Consider the following 23,881-nt stretch of genomic DNA (forward strand, 5'->3'; position numbering starts at 1 on the left):
ACGAGGAAATGCTTTTAATGCAGCAAGTGGTTAGGATCTGGAATGCAGTGTCTGAGAAAGTGATGTTAGCCGATTCAATTGTGGCTTGAATTATATCATTATTTGAAGAGGAAATATTTGCAGGGTTACAGGGAAAAGGCGGGGTTGTGGCATTATGTGAATTGCCCTTGCAGAGAATCAGAACAGCCACGATGGACCAAATGGCCTCATTCTGTGCTGTAATAATTCAATTCAAATATGGCATTCATAAAGCAGAATAAACTCAGTTGCACAGATGAAAAGTGGCAACTTTTACATTCACATATATATGTTTTCTTCTGGCAGAGGAGATGGAGAAACTAGCTGCCAATCTACTATGAAATTTCTATCAGGGGGAGCAGGTTGCTTCTAATAGACTCCAGGTTGTGCCTGTGTATCTCTGTGACCAGAAGGGGACAGGCCCCATTCAACATAAATCTGCCTCAACAGCACAATAATTAATTGTGCATTTAAAATGGTATAGTTGCGTTCTCTTCAGTGCATCTATGAGTTAACACCAGCAGTGTGATGGAAGATCACATGAATGCTATAAATAATATTCATCTCAAGGCTAATCACTGCTTAGTTCTGAATATTATTTTTAAGTATTACACTTCTTTTATTTTTTTATTGACAGCATAGAGAAATATTCATAACTATAACTTTATTCAAAAGACATGACAGTAATTGTGAAATACTCCCTGTTGATTATTCTTTAAGTAATCCTGCAACAGTTTTATCTCTATTGTATTTGCGATCACGGCAATTGGTGTCCTGTCCTTTGGTCACGGAAATTAGCTAGATTTGTTTCACTTAATCCTCATTAGTCATCCAAAAATAGGCATTCCATTTATATTGTACAAATTCAAACAAAGTTGCTTGCATTGAAAGGTTCTATAATTTTGTTGTAAAATTACTATGCAAGATCTGTATTTTGATCCAAAGATACGCCACAACCAGCTTATGAGACAGCAGGAGCAAATGATTCGTGAAATGGAGGCTGTTGTGTCGCGCAGGGATACAATTGTGACACGTGGGGAAGCACAGGCCAAAGTAAGCAGGAACCACATAACTAAACAAGATTGTCATAAAAAGATACAAGACCTGTGCAAGAAAATTGCAGATACACAAAAGGTGAGATATAGGAGATGAGTACCTGTGTTCCTAATAATCTATGCAATTAAATTAATATGTACTATACCTTTTTCCCAGCTCAAGTAAAGCTCTTGCACCCATTTTAGCTTTTATCAAAAGGCTTGAATAATGGAGCTGATAAACAGCTCCAGTTCATTCAGACAGATATTAGTTGATGATTCACCTGGAGAAGAATCATTTGGCAGCACAATAATGGGCCACTCCCAATCATTTCTCCTCCCCTTTATGTGATCTGGCTAAAACTAGCAAATTGATCCCTGGAACAATTTTGTGAAAGCTTTACACGGAGGTTTACACAGATCAACTCATAGAGAGTCCTCGCAGCTAGTAATGCATTTTAACATTATAACTTTTAGAAGATTAGCACTGATTTTTCAAATTGCCGTTGTTGAGTATTACGTAAAATTACAACACAGTAGGAAGCCATTTGGTCCATTTTGCCTTTGATAATCCTACCTATTTCTTCAACTGAAGCTATCAAGTCTTATCCCAATTCTTTGCTATTTGTCTTTCTTGTCAAATATTTCTTTCTTTACATTTGGAAATCGCTTATTGTCACAAGTAGGCTTCAAATTAAATTACTGTGAAAAGCCCCTAGTCGCCACGTTCCGGCGCCTGTTCGGGGAGGCTGGTACGGGAATTGAACCGTGCTGCTGGCCTTCCTTGGTCTGCTTTCAAAGCCAGCGATTTAGCCCTGTGCTAAACCAGCCCCTATTTTAAATTTTAATATTTTAAATATTCTTATGGTTGTTGAGTTCAAGAATAGCATATGGTGGAGGAATAATACAGAAGCTTGTATTTTACCATAAGCAAGTGTATTCTTAAATCAGTCCAGTAAAGCTACAACCTCACCTCCACTGTTGCAGCTGTCTCTATTTATACTCTTGATCCAATGTTCATTACCAATCTTTAGCAATTCAATTGGCTTAGCAAAGTAATTGTCAAAGGATACAATTGTTAAGACATTAACAATGGCATCTGTCTCAAAAGATTGAGATAGAGCATTCCTTGTTCCAATAGAAACTTTGGGAACTATTGAGCTGATCTGGCAACGTGTGCAGGGACGAGATGATGTTTCAGAACTGTGTGATTATTTTTGAAATCCTAACTGGGCTTCCCTACAGACTTTCAGAATTATTAAGATACCTGAAACAGGATTTCAATATGCAATTTGCTAGTTCTATATTTATTTGACTAGATTCTAAGGTCTCATTATACTAGTCCCCTGCTGTGGAGGATGATTGCAGAAGTGCTATCCACCAGGGCAGCAGGGTGTGGTTTTCAATAAACTGACCCCAGTCTTGACCTGCAACCATGCATTTTTGTGACTGTTCATGTACAAATACAAATGCATAATTGCAGCTTATTGGGTGATGGCCTTTCACCTGCAATTGTCATTGCTCACTAACTGCACATTAACCTACAATACCCCTTTCTGTTGACTTTGGGCAGAATTATCGGCTGTTCATGCTGACAGTAGGGTGCATTCAACAGGAAAACCTGCTTATAACGGCAGGACCAGAAAATCCCACTGGCGGGCTGCCTCCGCCACTGAAAAACACAGAGCGGATTGCTCAGTAAATCCAACCCCTTCAATGTATTGTGAAATCCATTGATTGCACCCTGTTCCTGTGGAATTGAGCTCCTCATCAAAAACTCTCTGCTGCTCGACTGGGTCTGGGTCCAATAAGAAAGAACTAAATTGTGAAGTTTCTGAATAAATCACTGACCTCCTTGATGCAATAGTACATCATTGACTATTCTGTATCATTGAATTTCCCTGAAGCCGTTTGCAATGATGTGGTGGCATAAGAATTAAGTGCTTTGATCCTTTTTAACAGCTATTTACAAGGTCACGCTCCTTACTGAGCAAACAGTCTGTGACCAGCAGTTTTTCAACAGTAGTCTGCTGTATGTGGTATCCAGAGCAATCCTATGGCACAGCTCCTATCACCACATCTATAATGGAGAGATTGCATGACGTGTCAGTGACTGCTCATTAGTGGAAATTCCGGGACTATAGTGGAAATTCCGGGGCTAGCTTGACCATGGTTGTGTCCACGTGCAATGGGAGATCCAGAGTTGTTGGTAATGATGAATGGTGGTTTCCCATGCAATGTCTGGCCATTTGTTGTGGCAGAATTGAAGTGGTAAGACATTCACTTTGTTTATTTTTGTAATACTGCAGAATGCCCCAAAGGTAATAATAATTGCTTATTGTCACAAGTAGGCTTCAATGAAGTTACTGTGAAAAGCCCCTCGTCTCTAAGAAAGAATGCTTGTCCCCATAATTGCCATGATTTTTATTGTTAAACAGCAGGAAAAACATTTTTTCCATCTTGTTACTGTACTGGTTATTCAACATATTTTGTTATACTTGTAGATGCACACAATAGTTTTCTACCTGTTTGACTCAATCCCAGAGCTAAAAGACCAAAGCTAAAACCCATTGTTAAATTTAGCCCGCGAGTGGGATTTTCTGTTAAATTCAGTTCTTCAGACCTTAAATGATCGGCAAAAATGTTGTTTAGCTAGCTATGCCATCCTCCGTAATGTTTTTATGATAGATATTTTAATTCAAACATGTTCAACATAATAACACAACATTAACATCCAATAGTGTATACAATTTGTACATTTTTTCCCTATTTACCCCCCCTCCCCCGGGGCAACAAACAGCTACTCATGAACGACCTCAAAGCCCACCTCTGATCCCCCTTAAGGCAAATTTGATTTTCTCCAACCTGAGAAACTCATTCAAGTCTCCACCATGCCGCAACCCCCAACAGCTTAGCCAACCTCCAATTCCAAAGTATCCGTCGCCGGGCAATCAGAGAGGCGACGGCCACGACATCGGCCCTTTTCCCCTCCAGCAGCTCAGACACCTCCGACACCCCAAAGATCCCCACCATAGGGTCCGGCTTCATCTCAACCTCTAATCCTCGATAAGCTCCCAAACACTGCCTCCCAAATGTTCTCTAACTCCTCACATCCCCAGAACATATAGGCATGGTTCGCCGGCCCCCTCTCGCACCCGTCCACTACCTCTGCAAAAAAAAACACTCAACCAGGCCTGAGTCATGTAGACTCTGTGCATCATCTTAAATTGTATAAGACTCATCCTTGTGCAGGAGGAGGTTGAGTTCACTCGGCGCCTTATTCGCATCAAAGTCCCCATCCCATCTCTCTTCTGCTTGATCCTTTTCACCAAGGCTGATTCCCCAACCACCCATATATATATTGGGGCAGCACGGTAGCATGGTGGTTAGCATAAATGCTTCACAGCTCCAGGGTCCCAGGTTCGATTCCTGGGTCACTGTCTGTGCGGAGTCTGCACGTCCTCCCCGTGTGTGCGTGGGTTTCCTCCGGGTGCTCCGGTTTCCTCCCACAGTCCAAAGATGTGCGGGTTAGGTGGATTGGCCATGCTAAATTGCCCGTAGTGTCCTAATAAAAGTAAGGTTGGGGGGGGGGGGGTTTGTTGGGTTACGGGTATAGGGTGGATACGTGGGTTTGAGTAGGGTGATCATTGCTCGGCACAACATCGAGGGCTGAAGGGCCTGTTCTGTGCTGTACTGTTCTATGTTCTATATCACCAATCCTACCATCTCCTCATCCGGGAGCACCATTTTCTCCAAAAGCGTATACTCCGGCATCTGAGGGAACGAATGCAGCTCCTTGTGCGCAAAGACCGCATCTGCCAATATCTAAACTCACTCCCCCTTGATAGCTCGAACCTCAGTCGCAGCTCCTCTAACCCCAGCAAACTCCCTGTCGCAAACATGTCCCTGACTGGCATTAACCCCTCCTCCCTCCATCTCCTATACATCCCATCCCCTCGCCGACGTAAACCTATGATTCCCACACAACAAAGTCATCATCGACATGTTACCCAATTTAAAGTGCCTCCTCAGCTGGTTCCAAATAGACGACTCCAACACCAGACCTCTTCTATACTCCCTCGGGGTGAACGACAGTGTGCCCGTACCATTGCAAGACTCCTCCATTAACCTGACCCAATCTTCCCCCTCCCGTCATTGCCTCACCGTCTCCATATTCACTGCCCAATAGTAATACAACAAATTTGGGAGGACCAGCCCGCATTCCCGCATCTGCCTTTGCAATGGAGCCCTCTTCACCCTTGGCACCTTACCCACTCACACAAATTCCGATATTAACGCATCTACCTTCTGAAATAAGGCCTCGGGGAGGAAAATTGGGAGGAACTGTAACGCAAACAGAAATCTTGGTAATATGTTCATCTTCACCTCCTGCACCCTCCCTGCCAATGTCAGGTGCAGCGCATCCCACCTTTTAAGGTCCCCCTTAACCTCCTCCACCAACTCCGTCAAATTCCACCTATGCATCGTGGCCCACTCGTGCATTACATGAATCTCCAGGTACCGGAACAGCTCCCTTGCCACCTTAAATGGCAGTGCCCCTACACCCTCTTTCTCCCCCTCCCCAACGCTCTGCTGCATTCACTGGGAACACCTCTTTTCCATACATTCAATTTATAGCTCCAAATCTCTAACATAAGACCATGATTCTGCCCATGCTTTCCAACGGGTCTGTCACGAACAGCAACAGGTCACGACGTACAACGACACCCGGTGCTCCTAGCACTCCCTCTCAAACCCCCGTCTCTCAGCTGAGGCCCAAAGCGCCATCGCCAAGGGCTCAATCGCCAACGCAAACAATAGCGGGGTCAGCGACACACCTGCCTCATATCCCTGTGCAGCCCAAAAAAAACAAACCCTTCAAACGCTGCACAGAACATAACCAACAGATTGCAATACAATTAAACACTATACCCCCAATACCGAAAGGCCCCCCTCCAAAAAAAGCAGCAATTTAACTTCAATACAAAGATACTAAAATACAAAAAAAGGGGGATGCAATCACCCCATAACAACCTTTCCAAATCTGCAAACAGAAACGGATAACAAAATTCAACAGAAACGGAACTTCCACTCATGTTCCCCCTTAAGCCACTTTGTGGGCGGGTATCTCCGGCCGCGGCTGCCTGGCGACTCAAAATTCCTGCCCGAGGTCAATGGACCTTTACGTGGTCTGTGTCCTACCTGTGGCGGTCTTACGGCGGGTGGGCTGAAGAATCCAGCTCTATGTTCCTTAATAAAGTCATTCGCCTCCACCGGTGTTCCAAAGTAATATTCCCGGCCCTCAAGTTTGGTTGAGTTTAGCACCCCAAACTGAATCTGGTGCCGGTACAACACTGCCGACATCCCTTGGCCAGCTATGCACCAATGTCCTGATTATTCCAGATTCGGTTTCCTTCCCAATGACAATCCGCCAGAGCCCCGGCCAACCTCAGAATATTTTCCTTGACCTGGAACTTGTGCATACACACAATCACCGCCCGTGGCAGCTCCCCTGCTCTTGGCCTCTGCCTATCGGTGCGATTCACCTCCGGGGCCATGTCAGGCACCTTCTCATCTACCAACCTGGTCAGCATCCTCACAACATAGCCCGTTGCACTCGTTCCCTCCAGTAAGCCCACGATCCTCAAATTTAGCCGCCTGACCTCCACCTTTTCTTGCAGGTCTTACACATGTTCCCCAGGATCGCCATGTCCGCTTCCAGCATCACAATTCCAGCATCACAATCTGGTCACTCTAGTCAGACACCACCTTCTCCACCTCTTGAATCGTCGCCCCTGCACCCATTCTTCTCCACCTCTTCTAAAGTCCTGTGAAGAGGTGCCATTTGTTATACATTTAGCTGCTATTGTATAAAGAGTCAAAGGTTCTGCTACTTTTCTACAAACACCTTTAATTTACTTCAACAGACTCTGCACAAAACTCTACCATCACATCACCTGATACAAAGGCCACCTGAAGCCTCTTTACATATCAGTGTCAATTATTGGATACTAACATAAATGAGACAACTAATTGGAATGTCTCTTATCCCATTACTTAACAGTCTCCTCTTCCTTGGAGAAAAAAATAACTAGGTGAAAACAAAATTACAAGAAACTCAAAAACATGCACGCAATTTCCCCCCCCTTATTTTTCATTAAAAAAAGTCACAGAAACAGCCGCCCTTCATTAACAATATCCAAAAGTTTCTGTGAGCTAGCCCCTCTTTTTGTAAAACAGTCTGGCAATTGATAGCCACTGTCAACCCATTTAATTTTTGCTATTTCCCCTCTGTCCAACATCTGCTTCAAACTTGCGATGTCTATTCTTAACCTTTTTTCATTGACACTTTTTTGTAGGGTGCACATTTTCCCACAGGGATTTATTGTCAATGTGACATGCAATAGGTATATTGCCCAAATCCCCTGATCCCAAAATTTCTGTCAATATCTGAGATAAATAAAGGCCATATCCACCGCCTCGACAAGGCTTAACGCCTCAGCAGCCAAAGTGCTTTTAACCACTCTCCTTATTTTCTTTGTTTCCCGCACAAGAGTGCAACAAATACCATTGTTCCCCAAAAGGAAAATTATAAAACCTCCTGCGCTTGAAACCCCATCATCACATAAATTTGCATAGGACACATCACTATAAACTATGAGTTTCAAGTGCCTAAGGTCACCTATAACCGGGAACCTCAAAACACACTCCTGCATTTTTAGTTTGACCAACGCTTTATTTGCTCTTATTATGTCCTCCACTTTGGAATCATTCATTTTTGTACTCAACTCTAAGATATCAAAACTCACGTCCAGTCTAGTCTGTCTACCTAACCAATTCAGTTGCCCAATTAAACTTTGCAGTTGCTCTTTTTCCATCTTTGAAACCATTGCGTCTTTTTGTGAAACCCAGCCACGGCTAATTGCTATTGGGTTGATGCTTTCCAAATAAGATTGCTGATGTAAGGTTGCCCCTAACTTAGTCTGTCCGATTTCCAGTCCAATATATTTAAATGCACCGGAAGCCTGACTTCCAACCCTGAATTCTTTCCTCAAACCAGAGATTGCAATAGCTTCAAAATTACTAGTCCCACCCCACAACAGATCATAGACATGCATCATAAAGATGCCAGAAAGATTTCCTTTATAGTGCCAGTAAAACATTGCCAGATCTGCTTTCAACTGGCGACAGCCTAACTTTAACAAAACTGACTTACCGAAAAATACCAGACTGTAGACACATCATTTAATCCATATACACATTTGTTCAACTTCCAGAGTACACCATCTGTGTTAGCTGCCTCTTTAGGAGGACGGAGAAAAATGCCTCTCTGGAGCTGATCCTGCAAGAAAGCAGCTTTTATATCTATAGATTTTTATTCCCATGACTTTATGGCTAATAGAGCCAAGAAGATCTTTAAAATAACCTTTCCTGCCGTAGGTGAATCTACCCTTAAATCCTGATCTTCTAAGTTTTCCTCAAATCCCTTCGCCACAAGCCTGGCCTTTGCCTTATAAGTTCCACCCGGAAGAACCTTTTCCGTGCAATCCATCTGTAGGATAGAGCTCTTTGTCCCCTATCCGGTACTTCTGTGTATACCCCAAATTCATTCCAACTATGCAGTTCTTGCTGTTTGGCATCTTTGATAACTTTTTCATCTAACTTATTGGAAGCCACCAAAATCTTACGTGTATGTGGGCTTCTACTCCTATTAGTATTTGTAGTCTTACTCATGTTCCGAGTCCTTGATAAACTAAGTGTTCTGTCCTGCCTGGCATCTCGCTCTGCATTGCTATTGCTTGATCTTTCCCTTTTGCTGTGGGATGTCCTTTCAATAGTTCCCGACCTCTTCCTGCGGACTTGTTCAATGTCCGATCTACTATCTGAACTGGCACTGCGTATCTGTGCCCTCCATTTTTGAACTTCGTGTTCCCAATCCATTGTCTTGACTACCCCCCCCCCCCCCCCCCCCCCCGAATGCTGTACATTCAACCAATGTTTATACTTTCCAGTGGCTTTAATAACAGTTGCATCCTGTCATTGACTAGACCCTTCAGGCAAGTATGTCACTTTTGTACCAACTTTTGGCAGTTGTCCTTTCGGAAAAATGGCCTGTTCCAAATCAGTTTTGTGTTCCTCTACAGAAACCCTGTCTATTTCAGTTAACTGGTTCCTCCTCATGTGTGTCTGCTCTTTCTAAATTTGAAAATTTGTAATCTGTACCCATTATCCTTGCTGAATGTATCCTAACAGTTTGATTGCCATGTTGCAAAATAATTGTTTTGCCATCTATGCCTATGATCTTCCCTGGGTATTTGATGACCGTACATTATGCCTCAAAGCTCTGCGAATTCTTTCAGAGACTTCTGCTTCCAAAAAAGCTTTTCGACTGCTATGTAATGCATTTAAATGCTCAGCAAAGGCAGAGCTAATTGTAGTCTCTTCCCAAGCTGAAGCCTGGTCATCCAAAATGGACGGAATTTTAGGATTTCTACTAAACACTAAATGATAGGGACTACAGCCCCCAACCATCTGCAATGAATTCTTTTCATGTACCGCCCATGCTAAAGCTGAATTTAGCTTGCAGTTTGATCTATCTGCCAAAATTTTCCAGAGCATGTCATCTATTACCACATTGTTTCTTTCACACACAACATTACTTAATGGGCTTTCTGCAGCCGTATTCAGAACTGTGATATTCATGTTTTCACACATATCCCAAAACTCATCATTAGCAAATTCTCCCCCATTGTCCGTAAGGAATTTTGCCGGTGGGCCCATTCCTGTCCCTATCTATTTTTTCACGATTTGATCCAGAATTATTCTCTTTTCTTTGTACAATCGTTGATCGACTAAATCTGGTTGATAAATCTACAAAATGCAAAATAAATATATTATTGGCTTTAACCTAGATCTTAAGGTCCATGGCCACTATGTCGTTAAAACCCCTGGCCACAGGTAGGGTTACTATTGGTCGTGTTGGTGTCCTTCTGTACTTCCTACAAACTTCACAGCGATCACTAACCTGTTCTATTAACTTGGTATAGTCTTCCTTACCCCTGCATCCTTTAATAAATTTTTCAGCCTCCGAAGAGACGGATGCGCAAATTGCCTATGCAGTTTTAATGCAACAAGCTTTTTATCAGCTAAAGTCCCATTTTTAACTGCCATTAACACATCCTTAACAACTGTAATTGAAATATTATTTGTCAGTAATGGAATACAATAGTGTCCCAATTGCATAAATTGTAAGTCCACCGTCTTTCCAAAAACTGTTGCCTTATCCTGTTCCATATCCAGTTTCATGTGTGCTTTCTTCATCAGCGGTCTGCTCAAAAGCAAAGGTATCTCATTTGATACAACATCCATGCTAATGAAATGATTCACTCTGGCAATATTGCAAGGGATCACCACTCTTTTCAACGACATCAGAGTATTATCATCCCCAAACCTGAAACTTGTGGAACTTGCAAATTCCTTAACCTTGTTACGATTTTCAGCATTGAAGGAGTCCAGGTAACATTTTAACCAGTCAATTCCACACACAGTACATGTGCAGCCACTGTCCAATACAATTGCAACCAACACCCTCATTACCAGCGTAAAACTGCTTGTTAATAGGACAATGCCTTCTTTCTGGTCACTATCTTTTTCCTCTGCTGACTCTTGGGGCTGGTTTAGCACAAGGCTAAATCGCTGGCTTTGAAAGCAGACCTAGGCAGGCCAGCAGCATGGTTCAATTTCTGAACTAGCCTCCCCGAACAGGCGCCGGAATGTGGCGACTCGGGGCTTTTCACAGTAACTTCGTTTGAAGCCTACTTGTGACAATAAGTGATTTTCATTTCATTTTTCATATCATTTTCCATGTCATGTGTCGCTTCAACCACTATTATAACGTGTTGGACAGTTGAAAGCATAATGATATTGAGAGTCACATCAAAAACATCGATTTATCATGTCCCGTGCATTTCTGGGGTTCATTTTCCTATTGTAGGTTCTAACTGGGTTTCTGTCTTCATAATTTATGGGTCACGATCTCCTTCTATAGTCGTGGAACCTGTTTGTAGCTGTACGATTTCGCCCTCCTGTTAGTAGTGTATCTCCCATATTCTGTTTGATTGCAGGCTGACCTATTTGGTCATCACAGCCATCAGAATCAAATGTTTCCCCAGAAACTTTTTTAAAGCTCCTGTCATCTGATCGAATAAGGTATCTTTATCCGCAAACAGAACTCCTGTCAAAACCAGGAGCCTTTCCATGTTGCTCACTCTAGCACAGTCAAGTAATTTAAAGGCCAACACAGACTGTGGAAATTCCAAGTTGTGTTTTTTCAGCCTTTTATATAGTCTGCCAAATTCCATTACATAGTCTTCATTTGATAAATCCTCTATTTTCTGGAACCTTTCAAAATCTGACAATGCTTTATACGCACTTAACAAGTCATCCTTCTTATAAATCTTATCCATATAACGTAATAGAGTCTGCAGACCTTCTTCTGAGTCTAACTCTTCCACTTCCAGCTCAGAAAACACTTTGCTCCAGATTTTACGGTCGAGTAAGAGCCAATGCCATACCTTGTTTTCTCTTTCCAAAGGCAGTTACCTTACTTCACATAACTACTGCACTTCTCCATTGGTCGTAGAATCCCCTTTCAGAAAATAAGGGGGTTAGTCATATCCAGCCATCTTTATCCTAGGTTCAGCCATATATCTTTGGTTTTTTTTCTTCTAACTCACTCCTTGGTTTCGTCTCGAAAAGTTGTATTTTTCAACCCTTCACATTTGCACAGCAACCATCCTCTGCTACCATTTGTTATACGTTTAGCTGTTGTTGTATAAAGAGTCAAAGGTTCTGCTCTTTTTCCACATGCACCATTAATTTACTTCAACAGACTCTGCACAAAACTCTAACATTACATCAACTGACACAAAGGCCGCCTGAAGCCCCTTTACATAATCAGTGTCAATTATTGGATACTTAACATAAATGAGACAACTAATTGGAATGTCTCTTAACCCATTGCTTAACACTACTGACCCCTCAATTGCTTTTGACCGGTCACTCTGCATTTCTTTACGCTACTGCCGAAATCTGTCCTTAATGAAGCTCATCAACTGCTCAATTTGCAGCTTTCACAATTGATGCTGCACCACAACTCTTCACCAACTCCCTAGCCAGGGCTCTCACTGTCTTCTGTCGAATTTGGTAACCTGCAATCATGCCCATCCTGGGGGAGAACTAATCCCTCTCCACACAAAGTTTCTGCCGAAATTCCCCAAAGTTCTGGTAATAGGGGTAAAAACAACACCTTCAAGCAGGAATCACCCTGTGTTACAACAACTCACTCCATGACTGACACCGGACGTCTTCCATTCTCCATAATGCTAATTGATGTTGTTGATGTTACTTAATCTGATCACGTCATTTTTTTCTTAGAAAATTGAAGAATGTGACAAAACTATCGAAGAGATGAGGGAATCACAGCAAATTGTGTGTGAAGAGCTGGGAGAAAAGCAGTGTCAGATTCAGAAACAGCAGTCTATGATCGATGAACTTGATGCAAGAATAGAATCTGAACAGGAAAAGAAACAAGCGGTAAAAATGGTTTGAGAACGGGGGTATTTAAGTTTGAAGTATGTGGGCAGGCAGATATTCAGATAATTGATTTGGAAACTTTTAGCCTGTTTTACATGATAATTGGGTGTAATTAATTAGGCTAATCAAACGGCATTGGCTTGATTTTAGCAATACATGGAAGAGAATACTTGTTCGGCATTTTCAAAATCTAAGTACATTTCTCAAGCCCAGTTCCCTTAAAATGAGACATCCATTGCCTGCAGTGAAGTCTGTTTCACACAGAAAGCAAGATGAAGCAACACAGCAGGATCAGAAGAGGCAACAAAAAGGGATTCTTCATGGTGGAATTGTGTACTGAAGTAGCCATTTGCAAAAAGAGAAGAAAAGTGATCCTGAAAAATCCATCAAGAAACACGCAAGCATGCACACACACCTTACTGCCCTGCTCACAGAAGGATCAAAACCAGAGACACAAATATATACACAATTCCAGGGATTTAGAGTGGCAGAGTGCTTGTATTTGTGTTTGTATCCAATTATACAAAGAGTCAAATTATGGGAACATCTTCTTGGTCATCACACACACCAGTAAGACTGATGACATCTGGAGTGACACTTGCTCTAACATCAAATTTAAAGGATGCAATCATAGATGTAATGTAAAGAAAAAGGTGTTGCATGGATGAAGGAATCCATGCTCGTCCTGAACAACCAGAACAGGAAATAGAATTTGTTATACAATTTAGTGACCACGTAATGTGCAGCAAAACAGCAGTTATTCAATCTGCGTAGATATCTCTTGACATTGAACATATTTATTGAGTTAATCAAACATTCATCACTAGCCTAAACATCCACTCCTTCCATCACTGGCATGCCATCTTGGAGATATTTACTAAATGTACTGTAGAAAATTACCAACAAGTCAGCAGCAACACCTCCCAAACCTACATCCTTCACCACAAGGAGGGGCAACAAGAGCACAGGAAAATAATCACTTCCAAGACACACACTATCCTGACTTGGACATGTATCAATTGTTCCTTCATCATTGCTATATCAAAATGCTAGAACTTGCTATCTAACAACATTGAAGGTGAACCATTACCCCACAGACTGCAGTAGGTCAAATAGGACCAGCACCACGTTTTTAGGCAACTAGGAACGGTCAGTAACTACAGGCCTTACGACCACGTTCCAATCCTGGACAAATATCCAACAATGTAGAGGCAAATTTATAAAAGTAAAGAATCCACTGATTAATAAAATGCAGCAAAATAGTACATATATTTTCAGATTGCAATTTGTGATATAAAATATCATATTGAATAATAGCTCTGACAATTTAAGCAGATCTTCTATGACATTTTCTATGACATATGAAAATATTCATTTTCCAAATGCTGCCAACCAACCACATTTGCCTTCAAGCACTATGTATGAATGCAACTTTCCATTTCTAACCTTACCACCTTTTGAAAGCAGTCACTCGTGATTGGATTGTTGTTGTACAAACACTTGCATTCTTTCATTACTTTACCGATGGTGAGACTTCACAAGATCAGATGTTAGTGGGCTGCTTGTTAGATATGTTAAATCATAGATGGCTCTTATCTAGTTCTGGCTAAATTTCAACCCAAGTTTCTAGTCAATATGGCTCAGTTTTGAGGCACTTATCCATTAGACTATGAAAATAGTATATTCAGTAAATTATTTGCAATTTATGAAGAAAGCAAATGAGTATGCTGTCTGCATTATGTTCCCTCTTTCCATTTAATACATTTGGGCTTCTTATTTTATGTCAACAAAATGTTATGGTTGAAATAATGGAGCATTATTGCACACTTCATATGTAGGTTATTAAACAAAATGCATAAAGATATGATGGTGCATCGGCAGTCAAGCAGCAAATCTGCTCAACAGTCTGCATGTTAGAGACTCTAAACTGGCTTCTGGACAACATCTTCAACTAGCTTCTATCACAAAAGCAATCAGAAAGATATTCCCTATTTCACAACTTAGCAAGCATCATGGACTGAATAAGAACTCTATGGTATAAGAGGGAAGAGTCCCTCTTTCTCCTTAATGGCATTCTGCTTTTGTGACCTCTCAATGCTGCGATATAATTCAGCCATTCAAATGTAAAGAAGAGTAGAACATTTTTTGCTTTGATTTTTCAATCTCAACCTCTTCCTGGGAACTATGATGTGGAGATGCTGACATTGGACTGGGGTGAGCACAGTAAGAAGTCTTACAACACCAGGTTAAAGTCCAACAGGTTTGTTTCAAACTCTAGCTTTCGGAGCACTGCTCCTTCCTCAGGTGAAGTACATATAGTACATATATTTTCAGATTGCAATGTGTGATGTGAAATAGCATATTGAATAATAGCTCTGACAATTTAAGCAGATCTTCTATGACCAGCAATTCATTTTCCAAATGCTGCCAACCAACCACATTTGCCTTCAAGCACTGTGTATGAATGCAACTTTCCATTTTGCCCCTTACCACCTTTTGATATATGTATGTACTTCCTCGCCTGAGGAAGGAGCAGTGCTCTGAAAGCTAGTGTTTGAAACAAACCTGTTGGGTTTTAACCTGGTGTTGTAAGACTTCTTACTGTCTTCCTGGGAAATCTATCACTTTCTTTGTTCCTCTGATGCTCTACTCAAGATCTGCAACTCATCTTGTGAAGGGATCACATACAACCAATTGCATTCTATCACTCTGATACATAAATTTTAGATTAGATTAAGATTTATTGTCACGTGTACTGAAGTACAGTGAAAATTATTGTTCTGTGTACAGTTCCGGCAGATCATTCCATACATGAAAAATATAGGACATACGGTAAATACACAATGTAAAGACATGGACATCAGGTGAAGCATACGGAGTGTAGTGCTATACAGAAAAGAAGATGCAGGGAGAGATAAGTTCAGTCTATAAGAGGATCATTCAGGAGTCTGGTAACCGTGGGGAAAAAGATGTTTTTGAATCTGTTAGTGCGTGTTCTCAGACTTTTATATCTTCTTCCCGATGGAAGAAAGACTAACCCGGATGAGAGCGGTCTTTGATTATGCTGCCCGCTTTTCCAAGGCAGCGAGAGGTGTAGACAGTCATTGGATGGGAGGCGGGTTCGTGTGATGGACTGGGCTGTGATACTGTAGTACAGTATAGTATCACAAGAAATAAGAGCAGGAATAGACTAAATGGCCCATCAAGTCTGTTCTGCAATTCAGTACAATCATGGTATATCTTGGGTTTCAACATTTTCTGCTAGTTCCTCTTATAATTTAATTTGCTGAGACACAAAAAATCTGTCTATCCCAGCTTTAAATATAATCAACGATGGAACATCCACAACCCTCTGTGTTAGAAAATTTGAAAGATTCACAAGCCTTTGAGTGAAGAATTTTCTCCTTATCTTAATCCTAAATGATCAGCTTCTGATCTTGAGATTGTGCCCGCGTTTTACATTCCCCAACCAGCAGAACCAAGCTATCAGCTTCCAACTGATCAGCCCCTTTCGAATTTTGTAGATTTCAATGTGATAAGCTCTCATTTGTCTAAACGCCAGAGAATATACACCCAATTTACTTAGCCTTGCACCACAAGACAATTCCCTCATTCCTGGGACCAATTTAGTGAATCTTTATTGTACCGCCTCGAATTCATATACAGGCAAATCCTGTTTATACGTAGTGCCATTTTACCATAAATGCCAGCTTTACGGAATGAAAATGATTGGTTTATAAACTGACATTTGCTGCTGGCTGCTCCCCTCAGCCACGTGAAATCACTTGAACACACACCTCCCTGTTTAATAAGGAGGAAAGCAGAGAGAGTGGGCTTTTAAGGAGCACCTTTTCATTTAATAAGAATAAATTCCTAGAAGAGGTTTTCTTCAAGTACAGGCCGATCTCCAAGGTGAGAGTGATTAAAGACAATGACGGGAACAAATTGGCCAATTATAATCTAGCTAGGGAAACAAAAGGCTGGGAAATTAACAGATCTCAATTTCTTCCCCAAACAATAAAAAAGAAAGTACCTATAACTGAAAGGGAAGAGGTGCTGTCACAAAAGTATTCCCTGCAATGACTTAATTCACTGATCTACCATTTTAATTAAACTTTCTGTCTCATCCCTCCCCGTTCTGCTTGTTTTTCCCCCTTTGCTATACTGTTCTGATGACTGGACCCTTCTCTTTATCCCCCTCCACCTGAACCACCACCAACACTTACGGTTCTGCACCACCTAGGGGATGGGACTGCCTCCTGCAATAAAGTTTGTGGGCAACTTTTCCCCCCTCCCTGATGCCCTGTAGTGTCTACAACTCAGATTCCAGTTCAGCAACTTTGAGCTGAAGTTACTTATGCTGCAGATCTGGTTGTCCAGGTTCGCCGTGCATTCCAGATTCCCATATGTTGTAATCATGGCACACCACCAGCCCTGCCATTTATGTCTAACCATATTTATTTATCAATTAGTTCATAATTTACCCAGTTAAAGTAATAGTATGTTGCTCACCTAGCTTGGATGTGAAGGAAGAAACTCACCAACCACTGGAAACTGAAATTAATTGGAAAAAGGAGCATCTCTTTGCCCCTCTGAATTCCCACCTGAACCAAATTCCCAAGTATACAGTCTATCTCCGTCTTAATCTGGCATGGCCTCCTATCAATGTGTCCCATTACTCTGTGCAGTTTGAAAAAAAAGGGCGGAATTCTCCGCTCCCGCAAAAAATTGGGAAGGCCGTCATGAACTCGGCCGAGTTTCACGACGGCTCTACACGGCCTGTTTCCCGAACGATTCTGGCCCTGGAAATGGGCTAGGAGCGGGGCCGCGGGAACCACGTGGGGAATAACGGCAAAAGCCCACGGCCCCCGAGTGACGCCGCTCCACATGGTAAAAGGGCGCGAGCGACCAAAACCAGTGAGGGCCTGACAATGGCGGAGCCACGGAGGGCCGCGCCGAGGTTCGGGGAGACTGACCTCGAGACCCTCCTCGATGAGGTGGAGCAAAGGAGGGGCATCATCTGCCCTAGAAGAGGGCATCGCCACCCTGCCAGCATTGTGCGACCGGACTGGCGTGAGGTGGGTACGGCAGTGAGTGCTGTGGGGCAGACCCCTCGGTCTGGGGAGCAGTGCCGGAAGAAGCTCCACGACCTCACCAGGGCTGCCAGGGTAAGTGCCAAGAGGGTGGCCCCGGGTCACAACAATCCACCCCCCCCCCCCCCATGTCCCTCATTACCTACCTCCCCCACGGGCACGAGGGGGAGGGGGAGGGGGGGCGAGAGTGAGTGGAGGGTGGTTAACCAAGTTGTCACATGAGCGCTGCGACCCTCTGGAGAGATGCCATGGTGTAGCTGCGACTGTCCCCTCAACCTGTGCCAATATCTGAATGCCCTGATGTTCCCTGCCGAATTGTGATGATCTATCCATGCCCCCCCCCCCCCCCCCCCCCCAAAAACAGGACAAGACTGCTCACAACAACCGGGAGCGGAACAGGACCGGAGGGTGTTCACCCATCATGCACCCCCTGACAGTCTTTGAAGAGAGGGCACTGGACCTTGCTGGGGGACCTGGCACCTGGGAGGTCGTGCAATGCGAGGTTGGAGGTGCAGAACCAAGTGCATGACAACACCCCCCCCAGCCCATCCTCTGTCCCCTCACACTCCACCCACTTGACCCCCCATCCTCTGTCCCCTCACACTCTACCCACTAGACCCCCCATCCTCTGTCCCCTCACACTCTACCCACTGGACCCCCCCCATCCTCTGTCCCCTCACATTCTACCCACTAGACCCCCCATCCTCTGTCCCCTCACACTCTACCCACTGGACCCCCCATCCTCTGTCCCCTCACACTCTACCCACTGGACCCTCCATCCTCTGTCCCCTCACACTCTACCCACTGGACCATTCTACGCCCGGCCGAGTGTGTCTAACTAACCCCGTATTACTCTGTTCCCTAGGGCGTGCTCACGAACGTCCAGGGCCGTCTGATGCCACACACATATGCCCATCTGCCACCAGGGCCGCACGCCGGAGCGTGGCAGGTCAGCCAGGAGTGCCATCCTCCCAACCCCGGACTCGCGTGCAGGACGCACAAAGGACGGCGACACACTCAACAGAGTCACCTGAGGGAGAACCAGACGTGGGCCGCGTGCAGCCTGCGCTCGAATATGACTGGAACGAGGACACAGCTGATTTTATGATGGACGAGGACCTAGAGCTTGCGGCACTGCTATCTCCCAGACTATCCACCATCCCAGAGACACTCACTTCGGTTGGGCAATTAAGTGATGAGTCTCCTGGATCATGGTCTGGTGTGCACCACACAGCTGAGCCGGTACAGCAGGTGGAGGTCGGAGCAGCCGAGGGGCTGGACGGTCGGAGGGCAGCCCTGGTCCAGCATTCAGCTGGCTCCCAGACGTTTCCCGGGTTCCTGGATTTACTCGACCCATGTGGACAGCCGATGCATTTCGAAACCCAGGGACAGAATGATGGGATGAGGGCTGTCTTCCAGCAGCTGCAGATGCAGTTAGAGGAGTCAAACCGCGTCCAGGAGCAGGGAGTGGTGCCGCTCATGGCAGCCACCGAGGCCGACACCGCAAGGGTGGCGTCCGCAGTCGAGGCAATAGGTGACACGGTTTCGGCCATGGGTCAGGTTCTGCAAGACGTTGGGCTTCACGTGCACGTGTCATCCACGGCCCTGGAGAGGGCTGCCCTCTCACAGGCAACAATGCGCCACAGCCAACATGACATTGCTGGCGCGCTACGGGCCCTGGCCGAATCTCACCAGGTCATGGTCGAGTCTCACCAGGTCATGGCCCAGTCCCAGCACGCCATGGCACAGTCCCAGCACGCCATGGCACAGTCCCAGCAGTCAGTCGCGGAGAGCATCAACCGCCTGGCACACGTGCTGGATGGCGTCGTGCACTCACAGGTTGAGGTCGCACAGTCCCCGGCGGGAATGTCTCACTCCCTGGACTCCGTCTCAGCGAATCTTCGGACCCTGGTCGATATCGTTGCAGGCCTCCAGGATTGGCAGCTCCAGGTGTCGGTGGGGTGACGGGGCACCTCCCCGCTCGCACCTCCGTCCCACAGTGAGGCCCGGGGGCCACCGGGCTCCCCGAGGGAGGAGGAGGTTCTGGGGCCCGTCCCATTAACTCCATCACGGGACGTCCCTGAACGCTCGGCCTCCCCCGGTCCCATCCCTGGTGCATTGGGTGGGCAGCGGGCTGAGCAGGGTGGCACCATGTCATCTGAAACGCCCGCGGAGCAGCCTGGCCCATCAAGGCCGGGTCGCCCCAGGAAACGAGTGCCGACGGGGAGACAAGTCGCAGGGGGTGATTCTCAGCAGTCCGCCTCCACTCCTGCTGTATCATCTGGGGATTCACTTAGACGTAGTAGTAGGGTCCGTAAGGCAATGAAGAGGGACACATAGTAAGTTGGCACGGGTGAAGGGCACAGTTTAGTTGTAGGGGCTAGGGCATCTGTACGTAATATTCACCATTAAACGCACTGTTGCACCTAACGTGCAAGTGTGATTTTTCCGTTGACACAGGGATCGTGATGGTGACCGAGTGTTGCTGGGGTTGGCGAGTGGTGAAACTTCGGTGCCGGGTGTGCAGTCTCTTCCCCCCCACCCCCTCCCACAGCTACCCCACGCGGGCACGTGATGGATTGTCCCTTACTAACTCAGCGACCACTGAGATGGATGGTTCAGCTACTACCATGAGTCAGACTTTGTCTAACGATTCTGAACTCACAGCTCATCGCAGAGCGGGTTGTCATCATTCAACACGGCACTGATCACACCCGCTGACACAGCCATGAATGTCGTGCCATACCGTTGTGTCGAAGTGGTAAGGGTGATTTAGAACTGGAGCAGTGTACACAGAGCGGAGGTGCGGGGGGTGGTGGTGGTGGCAGTTGTGTGCTGACCATCTGCACGACTGGCGATCCAGATGGTAGTGTTGGTGATCAGCGGGGCCGTCGCACGCGGCGCGAGAATCTTGCTGCCACCAACGCGTCGCGTGCCCGCTGTCCTCGCCGGAGCCGTCGTGCAGCCTCCTGTGCATTACCAGCACCCGGGTCGTGTCTGCGTGCTGCGCCCAACGCACCACCAACCTCCTCCACCGTCTCCGTGTTGGCACCACTGCCAGTGGCTTCTCCGTCCGACTCCTCCACCAGGGCATCTCCCCTCTGCATCGCGATGTTGTGCAGCGCACAGCAGACCACTACAATGCGAGCGACCCTGTCGGGCTGGTACTGCAGGGCCCCTCCGGAGCGATCCAGGCACCTGAATCGCATTTTCAGCATACCGAAGCAGCGCTCCACCACATCCCTGGATGCTGCATGGGCCTCATTGTAAAGGATCTCCGCGTTGGTCTGAGGCCTCCATATGGGCATCATCAGCCAAGACCTCAGTGGATAACCCCTGTCGCCCAGCAACCAGCCCCTCAGCCCGAGGGGGGGCGTCCCTCAAACATATCAGGGTTGAATGATTGCGCAAGAATGTATGCATCAGGCACACTCCCAGGGAACCTTGTGCACATGTGCATGATCCTCACGTGGGGGTCGCATATCACCTGGATATTCATGGAGTATGTCCCCCTCCTGTTTATGAACACCTCCCTGTTGCCTGCAGGCGGGCGCATGGGGATGTGAACACAATCAACGAGCCCCTGGACCATCGGTATCCCGGCCACGTTGACAAATGCACGTGCTCGTGCGTCTTGACTTGCTCGGTCCTCGGGAAAGGTGATGTAGCGATCGGCGATGGCATAGAGGGCGTCGGTCTCATCCCGGATGCACCTGTGCACCGATGACTGCGAGATCCCGGATAGGTCCCCGCTCGGAGACTGGAAGGAGCCGGTCGCATAAAAGTTAAATGCCACCGTCACCTTGACGGCAACCGGGATCGCGTGTCCTCCTCCCGTTCCACGTGGGGCAAGGTGCGCCTAGAGGTGATAGATATGTGTCACCGTCTCTCTGCTCAACCGGAGTCTCCTACTGCAGGTGATGTTCAGCATTGTCTCGAAAGAGATCCGGCCACGGTACACCCTAGGCCTCGGTTGGCGTCTTGGCTGCACCATCACTGCCTCCTCCTCCTGCTCCTCCCCTCCATGCTGCTTGACGACGGGCAACTCCGCGGCCATTTCCTCTGCTGCTGCAGCTGGCCCTGCATCAACTATGGGATGTGGCTGTGGACGCTGCTCGATCTCCAGCTGCACTGCAGCAGCCCCAACCACTGCGCTGAACATAGCCGTTCGGTTTGAATACATTTTGCTCACCTACAGAAGGGTGGAGGGGGGCAGAGAAACAACATGTTAGACGGAGGTTATTCGACACCTCGGCAGCTGCCTGCCACGGGATACCTGTGTGTCCCGGTGGCCTGGTCGCGCTGCTGACACGCGGCCATCCTAACCCCTGGTCACTTTCTGCGTCCTTTCTACGGGCAGTTAACAGCACGTCCTCCTCACCGGTGCGTCAGTGGGCTGTGGCCATCAGCCACAGGGGAACCAGTGGCCGTGTCCTCGTGACCGTCCTGCCATGGCAGGGCGGCTGACATGTTGCATCCGGGGGGTGGACGACCCACTCCACTCCACTCACTCCCTCTCCCACCCTCCCCTCTCCCCCCCCACTTCTCCCTCTCCCCCCACTTCTCCCTCTCCCCCCACTTCTCCCTCCCCCCCACTTCTCCCTCTCCCCCCCACTTCTCCCTCTCCCCCCCCACTTCTCCCTCTCCCCCCCCCAACTTCTCCCTCTCCCCCCCACTTCTCCCTCTCCCCCCCTTCTCCCTCCCCCCCCCCCCAACTTCTCCCTTCTCCCTCTCCACCCCACTTCTCCCTCTTCCCCGCCACCCCCCCCCCCCCCCCCCCCCAACCACTGGCTGCTGCATTCTCGGGGATACCTTCCCCAGCTTGCCGAGACTCCGGGACGGTCCGCTCACCTCCTCACTCCTCGTCAGCCAGCACGACTGGCTGCCGACTTTAAAAAGAAGGTGCGAACGGCGACGTACTGACCATGCGTCACGACGTCGGGACTTCGGCCCATCCGGCCCGGAGAACAGCGGGGGGTGCCGGGGAAGCGACCTTTTGCCTGCGTTGGGTGATTCGCCGTGGTTTTGCACGCGATACACGATTACAACAATTTGGCCGGTTGGGAGCATAGCGGGAGCACGTCGGACCGGCGTCGCAGGAAAAAACGGCGCGGCCTGCTATTCTCCCAACCGGCGTGGGTCGGAAAATCTCGCCCAATATCTGCTTATGTAGAGTCTCTGAGTCACTATCAAGCTTAGATTCCTGCTACAGTAATTAATACCAATTAAACCAACTGATTTCAGATGCATGACATATGACTGCCACTACTCACTTGAAGGTTGAAAGTTCTGTCAGAGCCTGTTCTATGTCAGAGCCTGACCCTTGATATGAATTTAAACTAGAGAAAAATCTTACTAGAACTTGCCACTGAACTAAATTCTCACCCGCACACTACATCGCACTCTGACATAGTCTCCTATCCATGCATCAAATGATGCACTTGGGCTCACTCTGCCCAAGGAATGCACCAGCAGGTTGTGAAGATGCATTAATGGCTAGAGATAATGAAACAGTAAGTTAAATGAGACCATATATAGAAATGAAAGATTTATTATTTCTTGTTATTTCAGAATCTTGCCAAAATAGTGACTGTCCAGACACGGCTCAAATATCTTCAGGCAGTGAAAGAAGGAAAGTACATACAACTATGCAAATCTGAACAGACACTGAGGAATGAAACACAGAAGCAACAGTGTCGAATCCACACCATTAGCACTATCATTGCTCGTGTCCAGGAGGAGTGGCCACAGTATCAGGGAGTACTTCGTAAAGTGACACTTGCAATAGCAGCACAGGGAACGGCATAAGAAGAACTACCATAAAAGGATACACAAAATTCCAGCAAACTAATTGGTGAAGAAAACATACATTAATAACAACGGTAGTGAGTGGGAATGCAATTAATTAATTCAGTACAACAGTATATTGTTTGTTACTGAGTCCAAAGGATGGCTTGCACGCAATGTGTTAAAAACAATATTTGAATATTATGAATCTGCAGATTCATGTTGATGTGAATTCATATTTTGAAATAAAAGTTGATTTGCTAATTTAGTTTTGGTGATCAGATCATTTTACATGAGTACAGATAATGTTCAGAAGAAGTCAAATTAAGAAGTAAATAACGTGGTGACATCTGG

General features: G+C 46.0%; 1 protein-coding gene across 3 annotated transcripts in view; it reads left to right on the forward strand.

Annotated features, from left to right (window-relative positions):
• Positions 1-23,568, forward strand: part of ccdc40 (coiled-coil domain containing 40) — a 123,083-nt gene extending 99,515 nt beyond the window's left edge. For all 3 annotated transcript variants that reach the window (XM_038777198.1, XM_038777200.1, XM_038777199.1), the window contains 3 exons: positions 964-1,152; positions 12,489-12,647; positions 23,312-23,568. In XM_038777198.1, coding sequence (XP_038633126.1) covers positions 964-1,152; positions 12,489-12,647; positions 23,312-23,548 — 585 coding nt within the window. In that variant the 3' untranslated portion in view covers positions 23,549-23,568. The remainder of the gene's footprint in view (positions 1-963; positions 1,153-12,488; positions 12,648-23,311) is intronic.
• The last annotated feature ends 313 nt before the right edge of the window (positions 23,569-23,881 follow it).

Source organism: Scyliorhinus canicula, chromosome 18 (assembly GCF_902713615.1).
Source record: "Scyliorhinus canicula chromosome 18, sScyCan1.1, whole genome shotgun sequence".
In the NCBI taxonomy this organism is placed as follows: domain Eukaryota; kingdom Metazoa; phylum Chordata; class Chondrichthyes; order Carcharhiniformes; family Scyliorhinidae; genus Scyliorhinus; species Scyliorhinus canicula.